This window comes from Cydia strobilella, chromosome 23 (assembly GCF_947568885.1).
Source record: "Cydia strobilella chromosome 23, ilCydStro3.1, whole genome shotgun sequence".
Taxonomy (NCBI): Eukaryota; Metazoa; Arthropoda; class Insecta; order Lepidoptera; family Tortricidae; genus Cydia; species Cydia strobilella.
In genome coordinates this window covers 10021196-10043368 of record NC_086063.1, presented here as the reverse complement: position 1 = coordinate 10043368, position 22173 = coordinate 10021196, and the positions used below count along the sequence as shown (strand labels likewise).

General features: G+C 38.2%; 1 protein-coding gene across 2 annotated transcripts in view; it reads right to left on the bottom strand.

Moving 5' to 3' along the window:
• Positions 1-22173, bottom strand: part of LOC134751862 (thyroid receptor-interacting protein 11-like) — an 87783-nt gene that overhangs the window by 21267 nt on the left and 44343 nt on the right. The window contains exon 1 of one of the 2 annotated variants that reach the window (XM_063687379.1): positions 1680-1787. The exons of the other annotated variant lie outside the window; for it this stretch is intronic. Within the exon in view, the coding sequence (XP_063543449.1) occupies positions 1680-1745 (66 nt within the window). The 5' untranslated portion in view covers positions 1746-1787. Of the gene's footprint in view, positions 1-1679; positions 1788-22173 lie in introns of those variants that run through there. 2 annotated transcript variants of the gene reach the window in all.

The following is a 22173-nucleotide window of genomic DNA, read 5'->3' as shown; positions in this document are numbered from 1 at the left end:
CAAAGGGTAAAAACGGGACCCTATTACTAAGACTCCGCTGTCCGTCTGTCCGTCTGTCTATCACCAGGCTGTATCTCATGAGCCGTGATAGCTAGGCAGTTGAAAGTTTCACAGATGATGTATTTCTGTTGCCGCTATAACAATAAATACTAAAAACAGAATAATATAAATATTTAAATGGGGCTCCCATACAACAAACGTGATTTTTTTGCTGTTTTTTTCCGTAATGGTACGGAACACTTCGTGCGCGGTTTTTTTTGATGATATAGGAGGCAAACGAGCAGACGGATCACCTGATGGTAAGCGATTACCGCCGCCCATGGACACCTGCACCACCAGAGGGGTTGTAAGTGCGTTGCCGGAATTTAAGATGGGAGTACGCTCTTTTCTTGAAGGTTTGAAGGTCGTACCGTACCGCTTAGTTGGGAGTTTTTGCGTTGAACGAAAGCTTGTAAGATTCTAATCTAATTAATGTTTCTAACATCATCAGAATGTGATCAGAATAACGACCCAATGGAGTAGACTCCGTCAAAGCTTACTTACCAATTTGAACAGAACAAAAGAAGGAATGTCAAATTTTCATAGAATCAATAATTTATGATGATGGCAATGCCATGCAAAGCTTGGTCGGACTACTCGTACTAAAATCTTGTAACAACCGTAAAACAAAGTACTTTAAGAAACCGGCCAAGTGCGAGTCGGACTCGCGCACGAAGGGTTCCGTACCATTACGGAAAAAAACAGCAAAAAGATCACGTTTGTTGTATGGGAGCCCCATTTAAATATTTATATTATTCTGTTTTTAGTATTAGTTGTTATAGCGGCAACAGAAATACATCATCTGTGAAAATTTCAACTGTCTAGCTATCACGGTGCATGAGATACAGCCTGGTGACAGACAGACAGACGGACGGACAGACGGACAGCGGAGTCTTAGTAATAGGGTCCCGTTTTTACCCTTTGGGTACGGAACCCTAAAAACAAAGTACTTATAATTGTCAAATACTATGACTGAATGGTACTAGGTAGGTAGATATACTCCTCTGGGTACAGTCAAGGGCATAAATATATATACATTTCCAAAGTTTCAAAAATATGTGTACGCTCTTACACTTTAGACAATAAAGTCGAGTTGACATATTTTTGAGCCAATTGTCTGGATCGATATTTTTGCCTTCGACTGTACGAGGCGTACGGAACTCAGTGACGTCGGTATATCATTATTTTTAAAACAGTACGTGTACACTTGTACAGCACATAGGAAAATGTCAGGTTTCAGGATTAGGAATCTGAATATATTCAAATTGAAACCGATTTAAAACCCAAATTCACTGAAATTTAAGATCGATAAACTTTCCATATTGTAAATAAAATGTTTCTTATAGTCCAAATAACAGGAAAAGTAAATAACTAGGCTAACTATTAAGGGTCGGTTGCACTAAACTGTTTGTCATCGTTAAAGAGTTCGCAAAAATTTTCTGTATGAAAAGTTTCATAGTAAACTGCCGCGGCGCGCCAGGTGACGTTGATCAGTCTGTCAAGTGCGGATGGTGCAACTGGCACTTAGTCTAGTGTTATCCCAAAATCTAATAGAAACCTGATAAATGGAATATTAGAATATTATCAATAACAATATACTCGTAACATTCGCACTAAATAACCTTTTCTATATTAATTACCTTATCTTCTTCAAAGTCTGCCGCTATCCAGATTATTTGTAGACCAAATATTATTGTCGATTTCATTATGAACTTTCTATATTTCCACTGCTATTTAGCATTTTCTTCATTTTTAAAGTCTACTTGTGGAAAACAGCACTTCAGGGACTAGTATAAAATAAAGTTAAAAATGTTTTTTACTTACAATAAATAAATAAAAATTAAGATCTTAATAGGCAGCGTCTCGAAAGTTAAAATAGTATAAGATAAGTAAATCTTAAGAAAATAATCAGTACTTGACTAGACATATTTTGATATATACAATATAATATGAACTATCTAGATTCTAGAGTACAGCACTGATAATTAACGGGTAAAATAATTTCTGAAAACAGTAAAATTATTTGTTTATAATTATTTAAGTTGACAATTGTACTGAAAATAACATCGAAATCAAAGAATTATTACATCAAAAGCAACTTGTATATGATAAATATAACGTGAAAGAATCTATTTAGAATATCTTTGCAAATTGTCTTGCAACAATTTTTTTTAAGAAAATGCAAGAAATATCAAGCTCTATGCAAGAAATATGAAATAAATGCAATGATGCAACTGGGATACGAAATATTATAGAACGGAATGATAGAAAATGTACAAAATAGATATGTCACTCGTCCAATGTTATCACAAATCACAATATTCACAATAATGACTTTCACAGCACACTACGCACTCAAATTATTACGCTCTGTATACCCCATTATGATACGAACACTGCACGCTCTTTGGCTCACAATGAAATCCATATTTATCATTAAATTGTCATTACACGAGTCACCGGTCCCTTTAAAACTATTACACTTAACATTTTGGGAAAAATCATTATTAATCCACAACCGAATGGTCCTGTTGAAAGAGTAGTAAGAGACAACAGTTAAGACCAAGCTAACTCCGCATTGATTTGGTAAACGCCAAAGTGTGGAAGTGTTACCATAATCATCATGTTCCTGTGAAAATATGACGATTAAGTGTCTTCCACACTTTGTCACAGTAGAGTTAGGTTAAACGGACTGTAGAAGTATAACACGTATAATTAATATTTTGACAGTAAGATCGACACCGTAGGTTGTCTTATAGCAACTGCATTCATTCGTGTATGCTGATATTGAGCTGTGAATATGTGAGAAATAGACCGAGAGCCAACGCTGATTTAGTCTTGGTTTCGAACACTTGTTAAGTGACATAATAAGACCAACGGAAAAATAAGACCGGGTGTTGTAAAACAAAAAAAAAACATTTAAGTACATCACCATAAAAAAAGCCAAATGTTGAAGTCGAGTTTTCTTAATTTAGCAATGTTTTTATCTTTATTCCTCTTAAACTCGTCTTTGTCCTGATAAACCTTAGGTACGCCTACGACTATTTCTCCATTCTATCTAAGGCTTTTTATCTCAAAATTTAAGGAAGCTAAAATAACAAACTTATAGTTTTATCGAGTTCGTTTGTCACAAACAAATTCTTTACTCGATGAAGTTAACTGTCGCCTGCGGTATTTTCGGACCGATATGACCTTCAAACCTTCAAGAAAAGAGCGTACTCCCATCTTAAAGGCCAGCAACGCACTTACAACCCTCTGGTGTTTCGGGTGTCCATGGGCCCGTAATAGCTTTGAGGCGCTTAATCTGCTCGTATATCATAAAAAAGTGCTGAAACCACAGGGCGGACACGCTATACATTAAAAATCACGCGCGTGTGTGAACGGCACGTACGTACACGCGTCATGCGTCATAGTGTGAGTAAGTTGCTTAAAAATAGTACTGAGAGCACGCCAGAAGTCCGCCAGATTTCTGTCGCGGGGCGAGGTAATTCGAGTCGGGGCGGGCCGGTGCGTGGCCGTTCTGTATGATAATACTATTATTTATTCTGTGGCTGAAACCCCCGCCAGCTCTCGGCCTACATCGACGGAACAATGGCCAGAGCACGCCAGAAGTCCGCCAGATTTCTGTCGCGGGGCGAGGTAATTCGAGTCGGGGCGGGCCGGTGCGTGGCCGTTCTGTATGATAATACTATTATTTATTCTGTGGCTGAAACCCCCGCCAGCTCTCGGCCTACATCGACGGAACAATGGCCGACCGGGCGCGCGTTTTCAAAACATAGGCACCTGCGCCTAGAAACTGAACACCCTGTTATGACTACCGTATTAAAACTATAGTGTGCTATGACAATATGGGGCCGCGTAACATTGGTTCATACTTGTGTGGACCAGCGGCGGGGCGTCAGAAAACTCGGATCCCACCAGCTTGCCTAACATATTTTACTATACTAAACCATAAAGTAACTTATACTAGAGCGGTACTGTCATAGTAAATTTTGTAACCCCAGTAAATTCACTGCCATCTCAATTCAGCCTCAATTTCTGTCCATATGTAGTAGTACTCTATGTTACATAATTAGACACTTAACCTATAGGTATAGACACTTAGCCTTAAGAGACTTGACTGACAGACTGACCAACGTAAATCCCTAGTAGCTAAGGTTATTAGCATTAGCACCTATCTTCACCTTTAGACATACTTTTTTTTTTTTTTTTTTTGTGACGAAGCCTGCGCTGTGGATCTGATGGTATGCCTTTTTGTTTTTTTGGTTAATAATTTTTTTTTTTTTCAATCTAGTTTTTAATTCACTAACTGGTCGCCTAAGATACAGGCTATGCCTAGTTTGGGGACCCCTGTTCATACTGTTATAAATGTACCGCTGTATGCGCGCAACCTGGACCTCATGTATACTCCATCTGCAAATTCCCATCTTTGTGTGCAAAATAAATATATTTTTCATTTTTTTTTTCTTTTTTTTTTCATCTGTCGACACACTTTAAAACTAAAAATGAAGATTTATAAAAATACGATAAAATGTAATTAAATATGTATAAATGATTTTTTTTATTTGCATTAATCATTTTTATGATTTTGACCCATGTTCTTTCACTGATATGTGTTAAAATTGTTAAATAACAAACGAAACCGTCAACGCCATCTATACGACAGTAGGCCAAAGCTAGTAGCGCCCTCTGAACGAGAATCAAATTTTCTTGATTTTCGAGGCACGTTTTTTCCTTAGACTGTATCCATCTATTACGGAGTTATATCTATCTTTGACTAAACAAACTAATTTCTAATTTGCGTGTTGCAGATAACTTACGTGTAAACGAACGTTCTGTTTTGACGCAACCTGGGGTGGATGAGCTTTTTGTAATGTGACGAAGCCTGCGCTGTGGATCTGATGGTATGCCTTTTTTTATTGGTTAATAAAATTTATGATTTTAGGTTTAAAAATATACATATAAAATAAAACTAATTTCTGAACAGGGACCTAAAAGAAAGAAGAAATATATGCAGATCTATCCCTAGGTGCCTAGGTGAAAGGACTAGACATTAAGTATGTGTGTATACGTGAGAAGAAGAAGGGAAGTTAAGTATACATGTGTATGTGTGTGATTGTGTATAGTATAGAATATTTTCCTAAGATCTGTTCCGCAGATGTGTCTCACGGACAAATCCGTCAATGTATGTATGTATGTCAGATCTTCAGTACTTACTTCCGAACGCTTTAGAAGCTTTATTTAGTGATTAAGTATTTATTTAGAGTGGTTATAAGCTCTGTTAAAAGTCAGCCGAACCAATGATTATAAATAATGTTATACAAAAAAAATGTAATTAGTCTGCTAATGTAAACTCGTGACAGACATACGATTTATATCCGGTAAATATACTTGAGAATAAATTCTCCATTTTTATACCAGTATAGGTATTAATTGAGGCTGAATTCCACAAATTTTAATGGTAAATAAATGTCCATTCCATCGAGTTCATAGTACAGTCAATATCAAATAAATAGGTACGACCAAAGTTGCCACTTATCAGTACACATCCTAATTTCTATGGTAACAAAGGGGTGTTATGATTAATCACTGTTGATTAGCGTTGAAAAAACCGGGAAAATTTCGGGAAAATTTCAAAACGGCTAGTTTTTTTCAAGTTTCTTTTGAAAAAAACAATGTATTTTTCAATATACATAATTAGGAATTTAAGAGGCCGGCCGGTGTCGATTTTAGTCGCAAAAATGTAAAATTGATAGATTTAGTCGGTGAAATTGTACACCTTTTGTTACCTAATTGAAATAGCAAGTACTGGTTTCTATTAGCGCATCTTCTTATCTTACCTTTTATCAGATCAATTTGTTGAAAACAGACTCACTAAATTAGTAACGTTTGCTTTTCTGATGGACGTTTAGGTAAACGCGCGTAAAGCACTGATTTTGTCGCTCTTATTTGTAAATTTCGTAAAGTTTGGACGGCTAAACATGGTAATTTTGTATTACACATATACTGTACTTGACGTTTATCAGACTACATTTTTATTATTATGACTTTGAAGTAGTGTAAATGAAAGTTAGACGAAATCAATTTTCTCCAGAAATTACTTCAAAACAAGTGACAATTTCTCTGAAAATCGACTTAATTTCAACGTAATTTTGATACTTAAACAATCTACAACATTTGTTGAAACTATTCTTATACATCAATTTGTATAATATACCACCATACATTTTTGATGAATTTTTAAAAACTGTCCCTTCTTTTCATATATTACCGGTGACGCACGCTTGCGACCTCATTATTAAAAGGCAAGATGAGAAGACGTGCTAATAGAAACCAATACTTGTTATTTAGATATTACGTCAAAACGTGTATAATTTCAACGACTAAATCTATCAATTTAAAATTTTTGCTCCAAAATCGACTACGGCCTCTTAAACAGGTAGGTTAAGATTGCATGTCTAATGTGTTTGTTTATGGCATTGACACTCATCAGTGGCATTGTGTGTGACGTATTTAATTTTTCTGAATAGAACTGGAAAAATAACCGAAAAAAAACGAAATTTTGTAAAATTCCCGAAAAAAACATTTGATTTTTTCCGGAGTTTTCATTCCTACTGTTGATCAATTTAAACTCAATGTACCGCTGAAATACCTAAGTAAGGTTTCCTAGTGTTTAATTTACGTTATATCTAGTAGAAACCCCTATTACGAACGTACTCATCGCCCTTACAATCGAGAATCAATTTCACATGACATCGTCCTTCGCGCAGGCGCAGTCCGGAACGCGTCGCGTGCGCCGCTCAATGCTAACAACACTCCAAGCTAAAACCGACCTTAGAACAAAGGGAAAGAACTCAAATTTGAACAACCTAACTATAGTCAAATCTAACACGCTGCACGTGAATACGTAGTGTGCTCTCTGTCACACCTACCCGCCGTAGGTAGGTGTGACAGAGAGCATACTACGTATTCGCGTGCAGCGTGTGTTGTATTTACTATAGTCATAAATGCTGTTCTAAATTTAAGTTGTAATATAAAGGTTTAAGGTTGATTTTGGAATGACGATGTATGTCATTGTTGAATGTGCGTTTTCTCATTGAAAAACGTTGGAAACTAAGACGTAAGATTAAACGACAAATGACATATTTGAAGGAGTCTTACGCTTTGACGTATATGCAGTATTTGTTGGACGTATTTGAACTTTACGTTGGTGACAATAAGGTTTATTTTAGAAACTTAGATTTGAGTAGATATGATGTTTTGTATGAATGGCAAAAGACACATGCACATGCAGGCCAATGTCAGTGTGATTGACAGCTTATGTCATGTTCTCATGTTGATTGTTGAAGAAATACTCATTTAATATTTATGAGGAATTCTAAGCAAAATTAATGCAAAAATTCAAGCACGTTAATGTGACATTCAGCACCGGACATGTAAAATGACAATTTACGTCATTTAAATTTGGAATTTGATTAATTAAAATAAAATCGAAATTCCTTCAACTCAAAAACGACGTATCACCTTAAACTTAAATAGTATGAAGAAAAACAAAACAAGTGGTCTTGTAAAAGCTAAAATAATGTCTATTTCTGCGAGGTTTAAATTTACCTTTTCAATGAAACAAGATTCAAAATAGCTCAGCGTTATTAAATATCAACAATCGAGAAATCTTCGACTTTAAAAAACTCTTAAACACAAAAAATTTTGAGCATAATGACAATTTCCTGAAGAAAGGCCAGGTCAAGGGTCAGGAGCGTGTATGAGGAATGTTATGAAAGTGAAGGAAGCGACAGAGGTATGTCAGGATCGTAGCAAGTGAAAATCCGTGGTCTCTGTCTACCCCTCCGGGAAATAGGCGTGATTATATGTATGTATTCAATGACAATTAATCACAATATGCTCCACCACTGCACCCTTCGCCCCATGATAGCAATATAACAAAACCTAATTTAAAATCAATCATACCCGTAATTATAACTTCAATATCTCAAAATTCCAACCAACTTGACCAACAATTCTTCGGTTCACAAGTCCTCACCCGTTTCACGTGCGTTTCATCCTAATTCCGTGCAGAATTCATATTTATGAGTTGTTAAGTGTACAATGGGTAAATGGGCAAGTCGGTCACGGTGTCCTAATGGTGGTGGCGTGCTGAGGTCGCAGCTGATGTTACTAGGTACATAGTTACCATTGTTAGATGTCTGAATGACTGTCTTTTCATGTAAAAACTACTGTCACTATATAACGTCGACACTGAACCGACCTTCAAACCATTAAGAAAACAGCTTACTCCAATCTTAAAGGCCTCTGGGAATTGGACAATATAAATGAAGAAAGAAATAAATAAAATTAATCTGCAAAGGAATCTCTTAAAGAACTTAGTATACATCGCTCCATCTAGCACATAGTAAGTAAAAAATATTCGACCGGTGATATACACAGAAACGCAGATATAAGACCCTTACCGCGATTTAAATTAAGAACCGTCGATTAAGAACCAATAGAATATAGTCCTGGCATAGAACAACATGAAAATCCATGAAAGAGGCATATGTTCAGCAGCGGACGCAAATATGCTGAGAAGAAGAATATAGTCCACTGTGGTCACATACTCCGACACGAAGGGCTAAACAAAATTATACTAGAGGGTAGAATTGAGAAAGGAAGAGGAAGGGGAAGACCTAGAATATCATACATGACACGGATAAAAGAATGGTACTGTAGCCATTCATACCAGGAAGTGAAAACGAAAGCCCAGAATAGCCTGGAATGGAAAATGCTGCAGCGACAGAGGGCCGGGCCCTCTTAATATTGATAGATAGAGCTGCGCATTAAGTGATTCTATTGGTTCCTAACAAACACATCCCTCGCTATGAATCTTCGCACATCTCTGGTGAAAAGGCAAACTAAAGGGGTTATAATGTCAACATCTATTCGTCTAGCACAGCAAGTAATAAAGTTAGGTAGCGATAAAATTGCAAAACTCGACCCGTGAGGTTAGTCCGACGTCAATATTAGTACTATAGTACCTACGAGACGAGAGAAGGGCGTCCACTGCAACCTTGCTGTGACACTATTAAAGTACCTAATACAATGACATGCATACAGCATAATCGAGATAATGTGGTGAATTTTCTTTAAGGCCAGTCCAGACGGGATGTTCATACCGACCGATTTGATCAGAAAATAAATAATTGCCGTCAATCTCCAATTTAATCAACAATTTTAGATTTATTTAGATATCATACAAAATTTTAAAGACAGTAGACCTTATCAACCTTAAATACGATGGGCTTCTGTCAAATTACATAAAGAATCAGTCAAAATACATAAAGAATAATGGATATGCACGTTAGTAAATTATTATGGAACAATCTTATACAATTCAGTTACAGTTACAGATTCAGTTTACCTTCTGACTAAGAACTAAGCCGAAACTGGAGTTCTTTTCATCTAGTTAGAGTTAGAGACCAGTCTTTTGTAGAGACTTTAACCCTCTTCAGAGAACTCTTATTTTGTTTTCATGTAAAATTAATCTTTTTAACCTCAAATATCTTTACAAAAATGTTACAAATATTGCGGATTTCACATTTTTGGATTAATTTCATGTTGTTAACAAATATTATAAAATATTTTTCATGCACGTAGCCCAATGCCATTTAACACAGGACGACGTTATGCCAACATAATACAATGGTGTAAGATTTACGTGCGTATTAAATATTGTAGTGTTAGCGTAAAACAAGGTGTTGTAAGAGACCACAAGTATATATTGTTCGGAAACCTTTTATGGTTCATTCTTCGTACAAGGCTAGTGTAATCGCTGTGATGTTCAAAAATATCTGAACACGATTGGCAATATTATCCAAGGGCCTGACACTTTTTGATAGAGAAAGATAGTCTTATTGCGATTCCTATAAGAGGAAAGAGAAAATAGTGCCATGATTTGTCCTTGTCACCGACCGGGTGGCATTTTTTGTCGAAGGGACGCATATTGGAGACTGTACCCTTATTTACTGCTCTATTTTACCCTAATTATGTAGTATGATACATACTGCATCAGAATAGAATGTGCGAAATATAGAATAACTATTCGTCTGCGTAGACTTAGTAACCGCAGCTAGAGTAAGAATAGCGCCTGGATAAAGTGTAATAGCAATCATGCAATTTGAGCATATGCTTAATTGCTTATGTACACAAATTATCAGGCACTCCATTCATTATTTCAATTCCACCCCGCTTTCGACCCTCTTAAGGGATGATTTTCGGGATAAAAACTATCCTATGTCCTTCTCCGGGACTCAAACTATCTCTATGCCAAATTTCAATTAAATCGATTCAGCAGTTTAAACGTGAAGAGGTAACACAGAGACTTTCGCATTTATAATATTAATATGGATTAGTATGGATTCGCTAATCTACTCATACAATAAACAACTTGCTCTTTGCTATGCTCGTTCTAAAATCCATACTAAATTAAAATTTATACTAGAGACTACATTATTTCTTAAAACATTACCTCCTTGACACACAGATGTCGCTATAAAAACGGAACTAAACTGCGAGTCTTAAAGTTGAGATTAGCTTTACATATTTATAGTTTCATTATGTTGGCATAACATCGTCCAAGCTGCTAACAGACAATTCTAAACCTTAATACAATGGTATAAGGTTCATCGATGATTAGTTGAAAGTGAGTACATCAGCAATAAAATATTACCAGTAGTGAATGATGTTTTGCTCAGGTTAAAAGGAGGTTTTGAAAGGTTTTCAATATACTTATACGATACCATTTGTTTTGTAATAAGCAATAGGGGATATTACTGCAATGTTCTGCCACCAGAGTGCAGCACAAGCCTTTTTAGTAAACCATAGAGTAACTTATACATACCTTTAACAGGTTTTTGACAAATTTTCAGAGATAATAAAATACGACATTGATGCATCAAGGCGGTTTGTTTACAGAGGACCTACCGGGAAACGCGAATCGAAATTTCGCTATCTACCTCTTTATCGCTCGAATATGCAAGAGTGACAGAGATGCTAGATAACGAAATTTCGATTTTCTTGTTTCCCGATAGACCCTTATCAGATTGTGGTAGCGGCGCCCCCTGCGCAGAGTTTCGCGTAATATTCCCTATTTGTCCCTTCTGTCCTAATGAGAACTACAATGATATTCATATTTTGTTGATTAAGTACCACGTTTGAAGTAAGATCACGTTTTTAAAAGCATTTATTAAAATTACATTGTGAGTTAGGTAAGCATACGGCCCGCCTGATGTTAAGCAGTCTCCATAGCCTATGTACGCCTGCAACTCCAGAGGAGTTACATGCGCGTTGCCGACCCTAACACTCCTCTCCCTCGAGCTCATTATTTAGTAGGTACAATATAATAAGAAAAAATGTCTTTATTGCATTCCACATACTAAAAAGAGAACAAAAATCGCTTAAAATAAAGGCAGATATAAATCGTAATGCGCATATCAGTTCAAACACAGGTCAAATTATGGAAGCTAAATTAGTACCACTTCCTGGCGTTCCATTGGGCTCAAATTTGGTACCTTGAGAGAGACCGGCGACAATGAAATATATAGTGACATCGAACGGATCCGATGATGGACACATAACCATTAGAACTCTGTGATAAACACAACCTCAGAGCATGTTCGTAAGAATTGTCTCGATGAGTAGAAGATGCAACAATGAAAAGTACAGTCCGCAATAAAATTCTATCAAATATGAATAAAACACTTTATAAATTAGTTACTTTTTATTATCCTGGCCATTTCCGTTAAATAGAATGACAGTATTCTATGCAACAGCCATACAGTACCGCCTTTCAAAGCACAGATGAGTTACTTAGGTCTATGGTTCAAGGTAACTGCATATGACAGAAAGTGACCTCAGCTTCTAGGGTTACCAACCGCTGACAGTTAACCGGGCGCTCACAAAATTATTGGCATAGACTTATAGACCATATCGGGTCGCCAAGTTGGAGCCTTAGCTTAATGAGCTCACTGGGGTTAATATCAAAGCATTTCTATCCCCGTTATTTCTTTGGACACAATTTGGAAGAAGTGTTTCAACATTTCTATGATATTTTAGCCGTCTTGTAGATATCCCTTACTGCGGCCAAACAACTAGAAACACCATCAAAATGTAGAGACCCTTCGCCAAAAATATGTCCAAAGTTGGTGTTCAAAACGCCCTTGATGAACACCCTCTAATGATAAAAAAAACGTAATTCACCATAGATAATAACGGCACGGTTGCCCGACGAGGCGGAGAGGTCGCGCCATTGTCTATGCTCGTTCGGAATTTGAATATTAATTTTAAACGTGGAATTATTGTAATTGAAAAACGTTGGTGTATTGTAACATGTGTATTTTCAGTTGAGGTTATAGAACATATACGATAGGTATAGGTACCATAGTCATAATTGAAACAATAAAGCGTATACTCAGTATCAGTACCTAAGGCTGGTTCACAAATACACTCAAGACTTCATCGTCATTAAATGGATCATTTTATATGGAATTTCTACAGCCAGAAATGAAGTTAAAAAGAGCGTGTGGCTAAAAAATAAGTGCATTCCCGTTGCCAGGGACGTTTTGGGATTATACTGAGCAACTTTTACTATTGGACCAACCACGAAATCGTAAAAAAAAAAATTTACCCTCCCATAGAAAATGGACCAGCCAAAATGTACGAAACAGCCAATTTTTTTTCGCGATTTCGGGGTTGGTCCCATAGTAAAAGTTGCTCAGTATAATCCCAAAACCTCCCTGGCAACGGGAATGCACTTATTTTTTAGCCACCTCGTAAACTTTTAAACACCCCGCCCGCTTAGAAACAACTTCTGCTGACTGTACCGCATACAACATCGATCATTCAACCCCCACTGTAAACAAACCGAGCAAACAGAGCAACAGAGACAGCTGTATGCGCACGCGCATCCGTCTCAAGTGCGAGCGGGACGGAAGAGGTTGCTTGAACGATAAAGGTAAGCTTTCGACAACGCTCAGGTATTGGGTATGTGTGTGACAGTGGCGCCCGTGCGGCGGCTATGAGATAGATTTTACAGTTGACATATGTCAAATAGAAAATAAGGGCCCGAAAAGCTCTGTCACCTAATCTGTGCCTTTTTTCACTTGTAGGCGCTTACATGTAATATAAAAGTGTAATTTATATTAAGCATAAAGGTTTTTTATATGTGACGTTCCCAAGAAAAGGGTACTTTTATCTTGTCACTAACCCTTGACTAAGCTTTAAGGATACGAGACGTATATAAAAGGGCTATAAATAAGGTATTTAAAAGTAACATTTCTAGGGTTCCGTACCCAAAGGGTAAAACTAAAAACGGGACCCTATTACTAAGACTCCTGTCCGTCTGTCTGTCTGTTTGTCTGTCCTTCTGTCACCAGGCCAACAACATATACTAAAAACAGAATAAAATAAATATTTAAGTGGGGCTCCGCATACAACAGTTTTTTGCAGTATTTTGCGTAATGGTACGGAACCCTTCGGGCGCGAGTCCGACTTGCACTTAGCCGGTTTTTATTATTTAATAGCTATTCTTTATTTTTAACATCGTTATCTAGATCTCGTTCTAATGGTCCATTCCATCGAGCGTTGGACTCGCTAGCGTACGTGCGCAGCACTAGCAGCACTAGCAGTAGAGCCTTACAATAAGTTACGAGTCCGTCTAAGCTAACTTTGCACCAACTTAAACAGAACAAAGTGAGGGAGTGGCATTACAAACGTCATAGTTTCATAGAAATTTTACATTCATCACATCACTTACTTTGTCATTGCAAATGGCATGCAGAGTTAGCTTGGTCCGACTTTAGCTTTTGCTCTAACACTACACATATGTGGCTTTCCATCACAGAAGGGTCCTTATGCATGCTTCAAGTGCAATAAGGTCCTTTTGCAATATAACATTTAAAACTTTCGCGTTTTGAACACATATTAATCACATTTAAAATCGGGTCTATCGCGAATTTGTTTTGTTTTGTTATTTATTGTGTTGTGTTTTGTTGTGTTTGTTATTTGTGTTGTGTTTGTGTGTGTTTGTGTTGTGTGTATAAAGCTAAAGCCAAGGGATCTATCTTCGGATGTGTGCGCGGATGTTGTGAGTGTTGCGTGTCGGACTATTGACAATAATTAACATGTGTAGTAGTTGGTTTGAAAATGTGATGTCTACCCCAAACTTTAAATGCACTTTTCGTCGGGTAGTGACACAAATCTCTGTTTTGGCATTTTGCTGGGACATCAGTTAGCCGACCCACGACCAGTGAAACCTGTGTCGAAACGTAGGTAAATAAACATAAATTCGCGATAGACCCAATTTTAACGGTCCTTTTGATCTGAAATTCTAACAGAAATTCTGAAAGAAAGGACATGAAGCACACCTTATTTGCACATGAAGCATAAGGACCCTTCTCTAATGGAAAGCCACATATGACGTTTTGCCAGTATGTGTATATGTATGGACTTATGGAGTTATTACTTCCATGTGCATATTGTGCATTGAACTGCATTGTTTTTAATTGACTGCCGTTTTATGGCCGTGTATGGAATGGGTTCAATTTCAATAGGAAGTCACACAGGTCGTACGGGTCAAGAATCAAGAATGTTTCCGGGGTTTTATACAGAATCGTAAAATACGTAATGCGTCGAGCTCACAGAGTCACAGCTCGTGTGACGCACTCATATTAAGCCTTAGAACAACTCGCTCGGACTTATGATGACTTATATACTGATGAGGCTAAACTGAGACTGAGATGGCTAAAAAATAACTGCATTCCCGTTGCCAGGGAGGTTTTAGGATTATACTGAGCAAGTTTTACTATGGGACTAACCAGGAAATCGAGAAAAAAAATGTACCCTCCCATAGAAAATGGACCAGCCAAAATGCATGAACCAGCCAAATCTTTTCCCCTCACTAGCTCGGAAAGCTGTCTTTTATCCTTTAAAACAAGCGGGGAAAAACGCATTTTATCCACTAGTGGGGAAAGTAATTTGACCTTGTATAGAGCGTGTTTAAGTAGCTTTTGACAGATAACAAAACGTAAAACGCTCATAATAATGGTTCGTTCGATATTAATTATCATTAAACAAATGGTTTGAGAATTTAATAAAAAATACCAAATTTAGCTTTATTTAATGATTTTAAGTCATAAACCTTAAATTCCATAAGAAACATTTGTTTTTTTAAAAGATGTTAAATGTAATTCTGAACGTACAAGTTGAGTCGATGCAATTTCAAAACGCATTGTCATAAATGTCAACATTGTCAACAAAAATGTTCTCACCGACTACGACACGTAAAAATACATAAATTCCAGAATTTTCTGTTATAATATCGTATTATCGTAAAAAAATTAGTGATTATCCAGTGATGAAGATGATCTAACGCCTGTGGATGTTGCACTTTCCTCGCTATAGTGAGGGGAAAAGTTTTGTGTTACACACGGGTGCAAATGTATTTTACTTCTCGTGTGTTATAACACTCGCTACGCTCAGGATTCTATTTTAGAACCACTCGCTTCGCTCGTGGTTCAACTACAGAATACTTTCGCTTGCTCGTGTTTCAATTCCACACTCGCAGGTAAAATACAACTTTGCACCCTTGTATAACAAATAACTATTTTCGCAAGTTCGGTGTTGGTCCCATAGTAAAAGTTGCTCAGTATAATCCCAAAAACTCCCTGGCAACGGGAATGCACTTATTATTTAGCCACCGTGTATACTTACGGTGATGATGATTGATAAAAACTATTATGCCTTTACTCTGGCCTCTAACTATCTCCATACCACATTTAATCTATATCGGTTCAGTGGTTTAAGCGTGAAAAGGAAACAGACCGACAGTTACTTTAGCACTTATAAGGACAATTATATAAGGGTCTCCCCAGATATATCGACGCGAATTCTCCAAAAGCCGATAGGAAAACGCTTATACATAGACATATGTGGGGGTTCCCCCAAACCTAATATGGATATAAAAAAATATACGATATTATTATGAAAAATGCCAATTAAAAGATATATATAAAATTAGTGTTATACACAAATCTGCGATAAACTGAATGTAATGTCTAATGTAATATTTAAAACTTACCTGAAACATTAAATACAAACAACACACAATGCACAAAAACAAATCATCAACCGAAGAGTAACAGGGTCGTTCGAAAACCGACAAAAAACCAAAAAAACCGGCCCACCCGCGACTCCTGACTTTTGAACGCACCGACTGCTGTTCCGAACGCCTAACGAACGTAGGCGAGCCGAGCGGACTGCCTTTCCACTGTGCTGATGCCGGCTCGATAGTCTCGACACCCCGAGACGGGCCGAGAACGAGTGTGTACATACTGCTGCCTTCTCGTCTCGTCTCGCGCTTCTCCGATTTGATTAGAGCGGTGCCGAGACTCTCGGCGAGAGGCCATCATCATGAGATGAGCAGAGATGAGAGGAGACGTGCAGAACCCAGCCAATAGCATTCTTCTTCTTCGTTACACTCTTTACAGACTGGTCGTGGCCATTATGTAATCTTTTGAGCGACTCGCTTAACAATACTTCGCCATTCCTCCCGTAGCATCCTCCTTTCCGTGAGCATTCGCTTTCTGTGGCCGACACACTGGCTTTGTTTGGTCGGTCCATCTCATTGGCGATCTTCCTCTAGCCCTGCTTCCAATAGCATTAGTTGTACCAATAGGTCCATCTGCTTCTGTCTTTGGCGGTGTGGAGAGCCATGTGAACTGTGGAGTCAAGAGCGGTGCGGATCTGGTCAGACCAACGTATTGGACTGCGTCCCCTTCCAGGCCTTTTCCCTTCCACTTTCCAAAGATCGTAAGAGAGAAAGTGATACAAAAGGGAGGTCACGACCCTCAATACTGAGGAATACGACGCAAGGAGGAGGACCAATAGGTATGAGACGGTGAGTGAGACGACCTCGCGACTTCATATTTATAAAGATAGTTTATTGTTCAAGTAGGCATATTACAATGCGTCTTATGAACGTCAAATAAAGCTACGGCTCAAACCCTCTGCCTCTAGAAGATTTAAATCCCCCTTCAATTCTATATTCGCAGTCAACGGGTCAGGGTCTCTGCCAAGATAGTTTGTTTGATAGAAATCCATTCAGCAGTTTGAAGAGTATCAGCTCCTCTCCAAAATGATGTAAGGCATTTATGGCATATAGCTTAGGGGTTTTTTTTAATTTTTAGGGTTCCGTACCCAAAGGGTAAAAACGGGACCCTATTACTAAGACTTCACTGTCCGTCTATCTGTCTGTCACCAGGCTGTATCTCATGTACCGTGATAGCTAGACAGTTGAAATTTTCACAGATGATGTATTTCTGTTTCCGCTATAACAACAAATACTAAAACAAAATAATATAAATATTTAAATGGGGCTCCCATACAACAAACGTGATTTTTTTGCTGTTTTTTTCCGTAATGGTACGGAACCCTTCGTGCGCGAGTCCGACTCGCACTTGGCCGGTTTTTATTATTTAATAGCTATTCTTTATTTTTAACATCGTTATCTAGATCTCGTTCTAATAGTCCATTCCATCGAGCGTTGGACTCGCTAGCGTACGTGCGCACGCGCAATGCCGACGCAGAAATATTCGAAAAACAAACATCGGACTTTCGCGAACGATGCCTGTGGCGCGATTTTTGAAATTAAAAAGTTAGTCGACAAATGTGCCGTTTTCAACCAAAAGGGTACTTATTGTCGGTTGTCAATAAGGCGCAATTTCCATAAAACTTCAATTTAAAATCAACCTTATCGACAACCGACAATGTGGTGCCTTTTAGTTGAAAACAGTCTGTCTGTCACCAGGCTGTATCTCATGAACCGTGATAGTTAGACAGTTGAAATGTTCACAGATGATGTATTTCTGTTGCCGCTAAAACAACAAGTACTAAAAAATAGAATAAAATAAATATTTAAGGGGGCTCCCATACAACAAACGTGATTTTTTTGCCGTTTTTATAGATAATGGTACAGAACCCTTCGTGCGCGAGTCCGACTCGTTCTTGGCCAGTTTTTCTAATAGTAATTTAAATATAAATCTTTGCAAGCAATACAATAATTTGATATTACTGTTCTAGGTAATGGAGCTAGAAGGTAGCTGGAAGTCTCCGATGGCCACTAATAAACTCATTACTGACTAACCCTTATTAAAATAAACTATTATTAATTAATTAAATAATTTTTTTATAACTTTACATAGACTAGGCAATTCATGTAAACGTATGTATTAAGGGCATCTGGCCTTTGACCTAAGCCATGCAGTTTTAAGGTAGGTATAAAAGTCTCCGGTAATCTTGACATTTTCTCATTTTCCGAGCATTGGAAAGGGAAATCCTTGACAGTTGCGTTTGCTCATTTCAATGGCGGCTGTCGTCTGTTGCCTGTGATTACGGTATCGATAAATTTATCTTCAATATTATATTATAGTTCATTCTTACACAGATTGACTAAGTCCCACAGTAAGCTCAAGAAGACTTGTGTTGTGGGTACTCAGACAACGATATATATAATATACAAATACATAGAAAACACCCATGACTCAGGATTCTCATCACACAAATAAATGCCCTTACCGGGATTTGAACGCAGGACCATCGGCGGACCAGGCCAGACCGGTCGTCAAATATTGCTTCCTTTCGAACTCTAGATTTGACACTATCCAAGATGGCGGCTCTACCTGTAGGTACAAAGTTGCAGAACCTCGCTAAACGTCACAAAAATGACAGCCAAGTGCGAAACCGACCTACCGCAAGGTGCTGTCACGGTCATAAATACTAAATACATTTACATTTTATACCAATGGCACAGGGTGTATAGCGTATACATTAAAAAAAAACCGGTCAAGTGCGAGTCGGACTCGCCCACCGAGGGTTCCGTACTTTTTAGTATTTGTTGTTATAGCGGCAACAGAAATACATCATCTGTGAAAATTTCAACTGTCTAGCTATCACGGTTGATGAGATACAGCCTGGTGACAAACAGACGGACACACAGACAGACGGACAGAGGAGTCTTAGTAATAGGGTCCCGTTTTTACCCTTTGGGTACGGAACCCTAAAAAACATTACTGAGCGGTCGGCAAAAGGTTGTCAATCTTGTGTCGCGGGGCGAGGTAATTCGAGTCGGGGCGAGGCGGTGCGTGGCCGCTGTATGATAATACTATTACTTATTCTGTGACTAAGGGTTTAAAACATTGCACCGTACGATAACCTAACGATTGGTTACTTGGAATCTAAAGACTCCTATTACTATGAGGAAAACCTCATCAGAGATAACTCTTAGTGTGGAAAAACTAGATAATTATAAGAAACAATAAAACTACTGCCACGTTTAAAACGGCAATTGATACTATTTATAGTTATTTACTTAGTACCATAACAAATGCTACACCTGAACTTTATTGTATATAAAGTTTCATAGTAAACCGCCGCGGCGCGCCGGGTGACGTTAATCAGTCTGTGGTGCAACTGGCACTGGCACTAATAGTTTCTATTCGTTTGGCGTATTTTGGCGTACGGATATGATGGTTGCACTAACAGAGTTGTACCTAAGTGTTGTAAGCAACATTGAAAATGTCAAAACAAGCGACCCTTACTATTCTAGGCACATTGATTTGCCTAGAATAGTAAGGGTTGCCTAGAATTGATTTATGATTCTAATGTCGGAATAAATGAATAAATAAATAAACAATTGACAGTAGTCTTAGAACAAACTAGAACACGGGGAAAACAAAAGCACGTACTAGAACGCAAAAACGGGAGCACAAATATTACACTTGCAATTGAAGAGAGATTGCCCATTCGTAAACCGTATAGCAAAGGTATTAAGGTTTAATGTTGGTTAGTTAGTGGTGTGGTATGTAAAGTCCAAAGAGTTGGTAATGAAACAGAGCCTTGTAACTCTAATTAAACTGGAGTCAGTTTTACAAGACTAGCGATATATTGGTTTTTTTTTCATCATCCTGTCCTGGCCGGTTTCGGCCACGGCGACTGGGTTTATACTGGCTAGTGAGAGCGACGGTCGTGAGCTCTCAGGTGGCTGACGTAGCCTATTTTTGCAGTGAATGTACGGCCACACTCACCGCAGGTCAGCACCCCTCCGACAAAATTGTAGTTGATGACCGCAGGTGGTCGGGCCTTTAACTCGTCACGCTTCGCGTCGAGTTCCACTCGTCTCTGCTCTTCGAAGGCCTGCACTTTTGTACTCACTGTATGCCTCCACTTCGGTCGATCTTGTGCCGAAGTCTGCCAGTGCAACGGTTCAATGTCACATCTCCGCATGTGGCGCTTCAGTACATAAATATTTGTAGCTTGAAGCGATTATCCATTGCAGTTACGCAAAAGGCGATAGACAAAAAATGTTAGATCTGGAAACTGTATCAATCGCACTTGGCTTGTCAAACGTATCTTAATATTAGGTATATGTGCTTGTCAAACATGCTTGATGCCGTGAACTGTCTCATATGCTATGTTCTACATATCTTGTAGTTGAAATGATGTGGGAGAGTTGCAAATATTAATGAATAAGGGGGTAAAAGTTAAAACTAGAGGCGTTGTGACGTTAAACTTGCGAACTCCGAACACCGCTATTTTGTTTTTTTTTTTACAAGAACTGAATCGAAAAATTTCATACCTATATCGAACCTGAGGATATTAGCTAACCATAACACGCACGGATTTGCCCTTCGGATCTGCCTGAAAGATGTGTCTGGCGGACACATCCGTCAATGTGTGGCGAGAAATAGACACAGATTTGTCCGCCGGATGCCCGTACGCTGCCCGTCTGTGTCTATTTCTCGCCACAAATTGACGGATGTGTCCGCCAGACACGTCTTTAAGGCAGATCCGACGGGCAAATCCGTGCGTGTATGGCTAGCTAATACCTCTATCGTTCTTACCTACTCGAGCGACATCAGATAACGTTTTTAAATTTTTCGATGTTGGCGGCAGGCTTTCTGCTCACAAAATTTTTACGAGAATCAGTTGAGGAATGCGACCTGTAGAGAACAGCTGAACTTTTGCTCCAGCTAAAACGCAGCTGCTTTTCGCTCTAGACGCTCAGTGAGTAAAGACTCCAAAGACTCGTAATACCAACACTACTCATACATATCTCACAAAGCGCAAATTTTACGTCCCCACCGTTGCATCATCCCGCTCATCCTTACGACAGTCGAGATTTGAATTTATTTGAATCACAATGCCCGCATGTTTCTATGTGAGGTTAACTGGGGTTAGGTTACGAAACTGCTACTTTATCTTTAGAAAGCGAGTTACAAAAGATGCGTATGCGACGAAATTTGGAATTGAGTGATGGTCTTAGAACTTTTGGAGGCATAAGACAAAGATAAGGACATAAAGATTGTGTTTTGTTTTCCACCCCTGACTCAAAAAGAGGGGTGTTATAAGTTCAACACACTGTGTTTCTATTATTAGCCCCGTTATAGTGCTGTTTTTTTTAAATTGAAAAGCATGTCTGTAGATATCCAAGACATTCAGCTTTTTGCAAATAAACAAGCACAATAATGCAATTTCTATTCAACAGGAAAAACTCGCGATAAGATGAACTAGACACAGGCATTATCAATGACTACAATTGACTACTGCTTTATAAGAAAAAAAAAATATTCGTTACACAAAAATTGCCCTGAATTGGCTGAAAAATTTAAAAAGACCGCCCCGAATACGTTTTCGTACCTTTTGGCGTCGAGAGTGTCGAGACCCTTGGCCCGTGGGGTCCGAACGCGTCTACACTATTCAAGGAATTGTCTAAAAGAATAGCAGACGCCACCGGTGATCGTAGAGCAGCAGCTTCCTCGCATAAAGAATAAGCATTGCGATACAGCGAGGAAATGCTGCCAGCATCTACGGCACCATGCCGAAGGGGAATAGTTTTTAGTTATTTATTTTAAGATTAGTTTTATTTATTTTTAGATTTATTTTTAAAGTTTTATATGTTACTTGTTTAATTCTGTTGAAAGTAATTTAGAAACACGATAAACGAATTTCAGATTATAGTAGTAGTAGTAGTAGTAAAACTCTTTATTGTACAAAAAGAAACATGAAACAAGAGAAAAACGCATCATT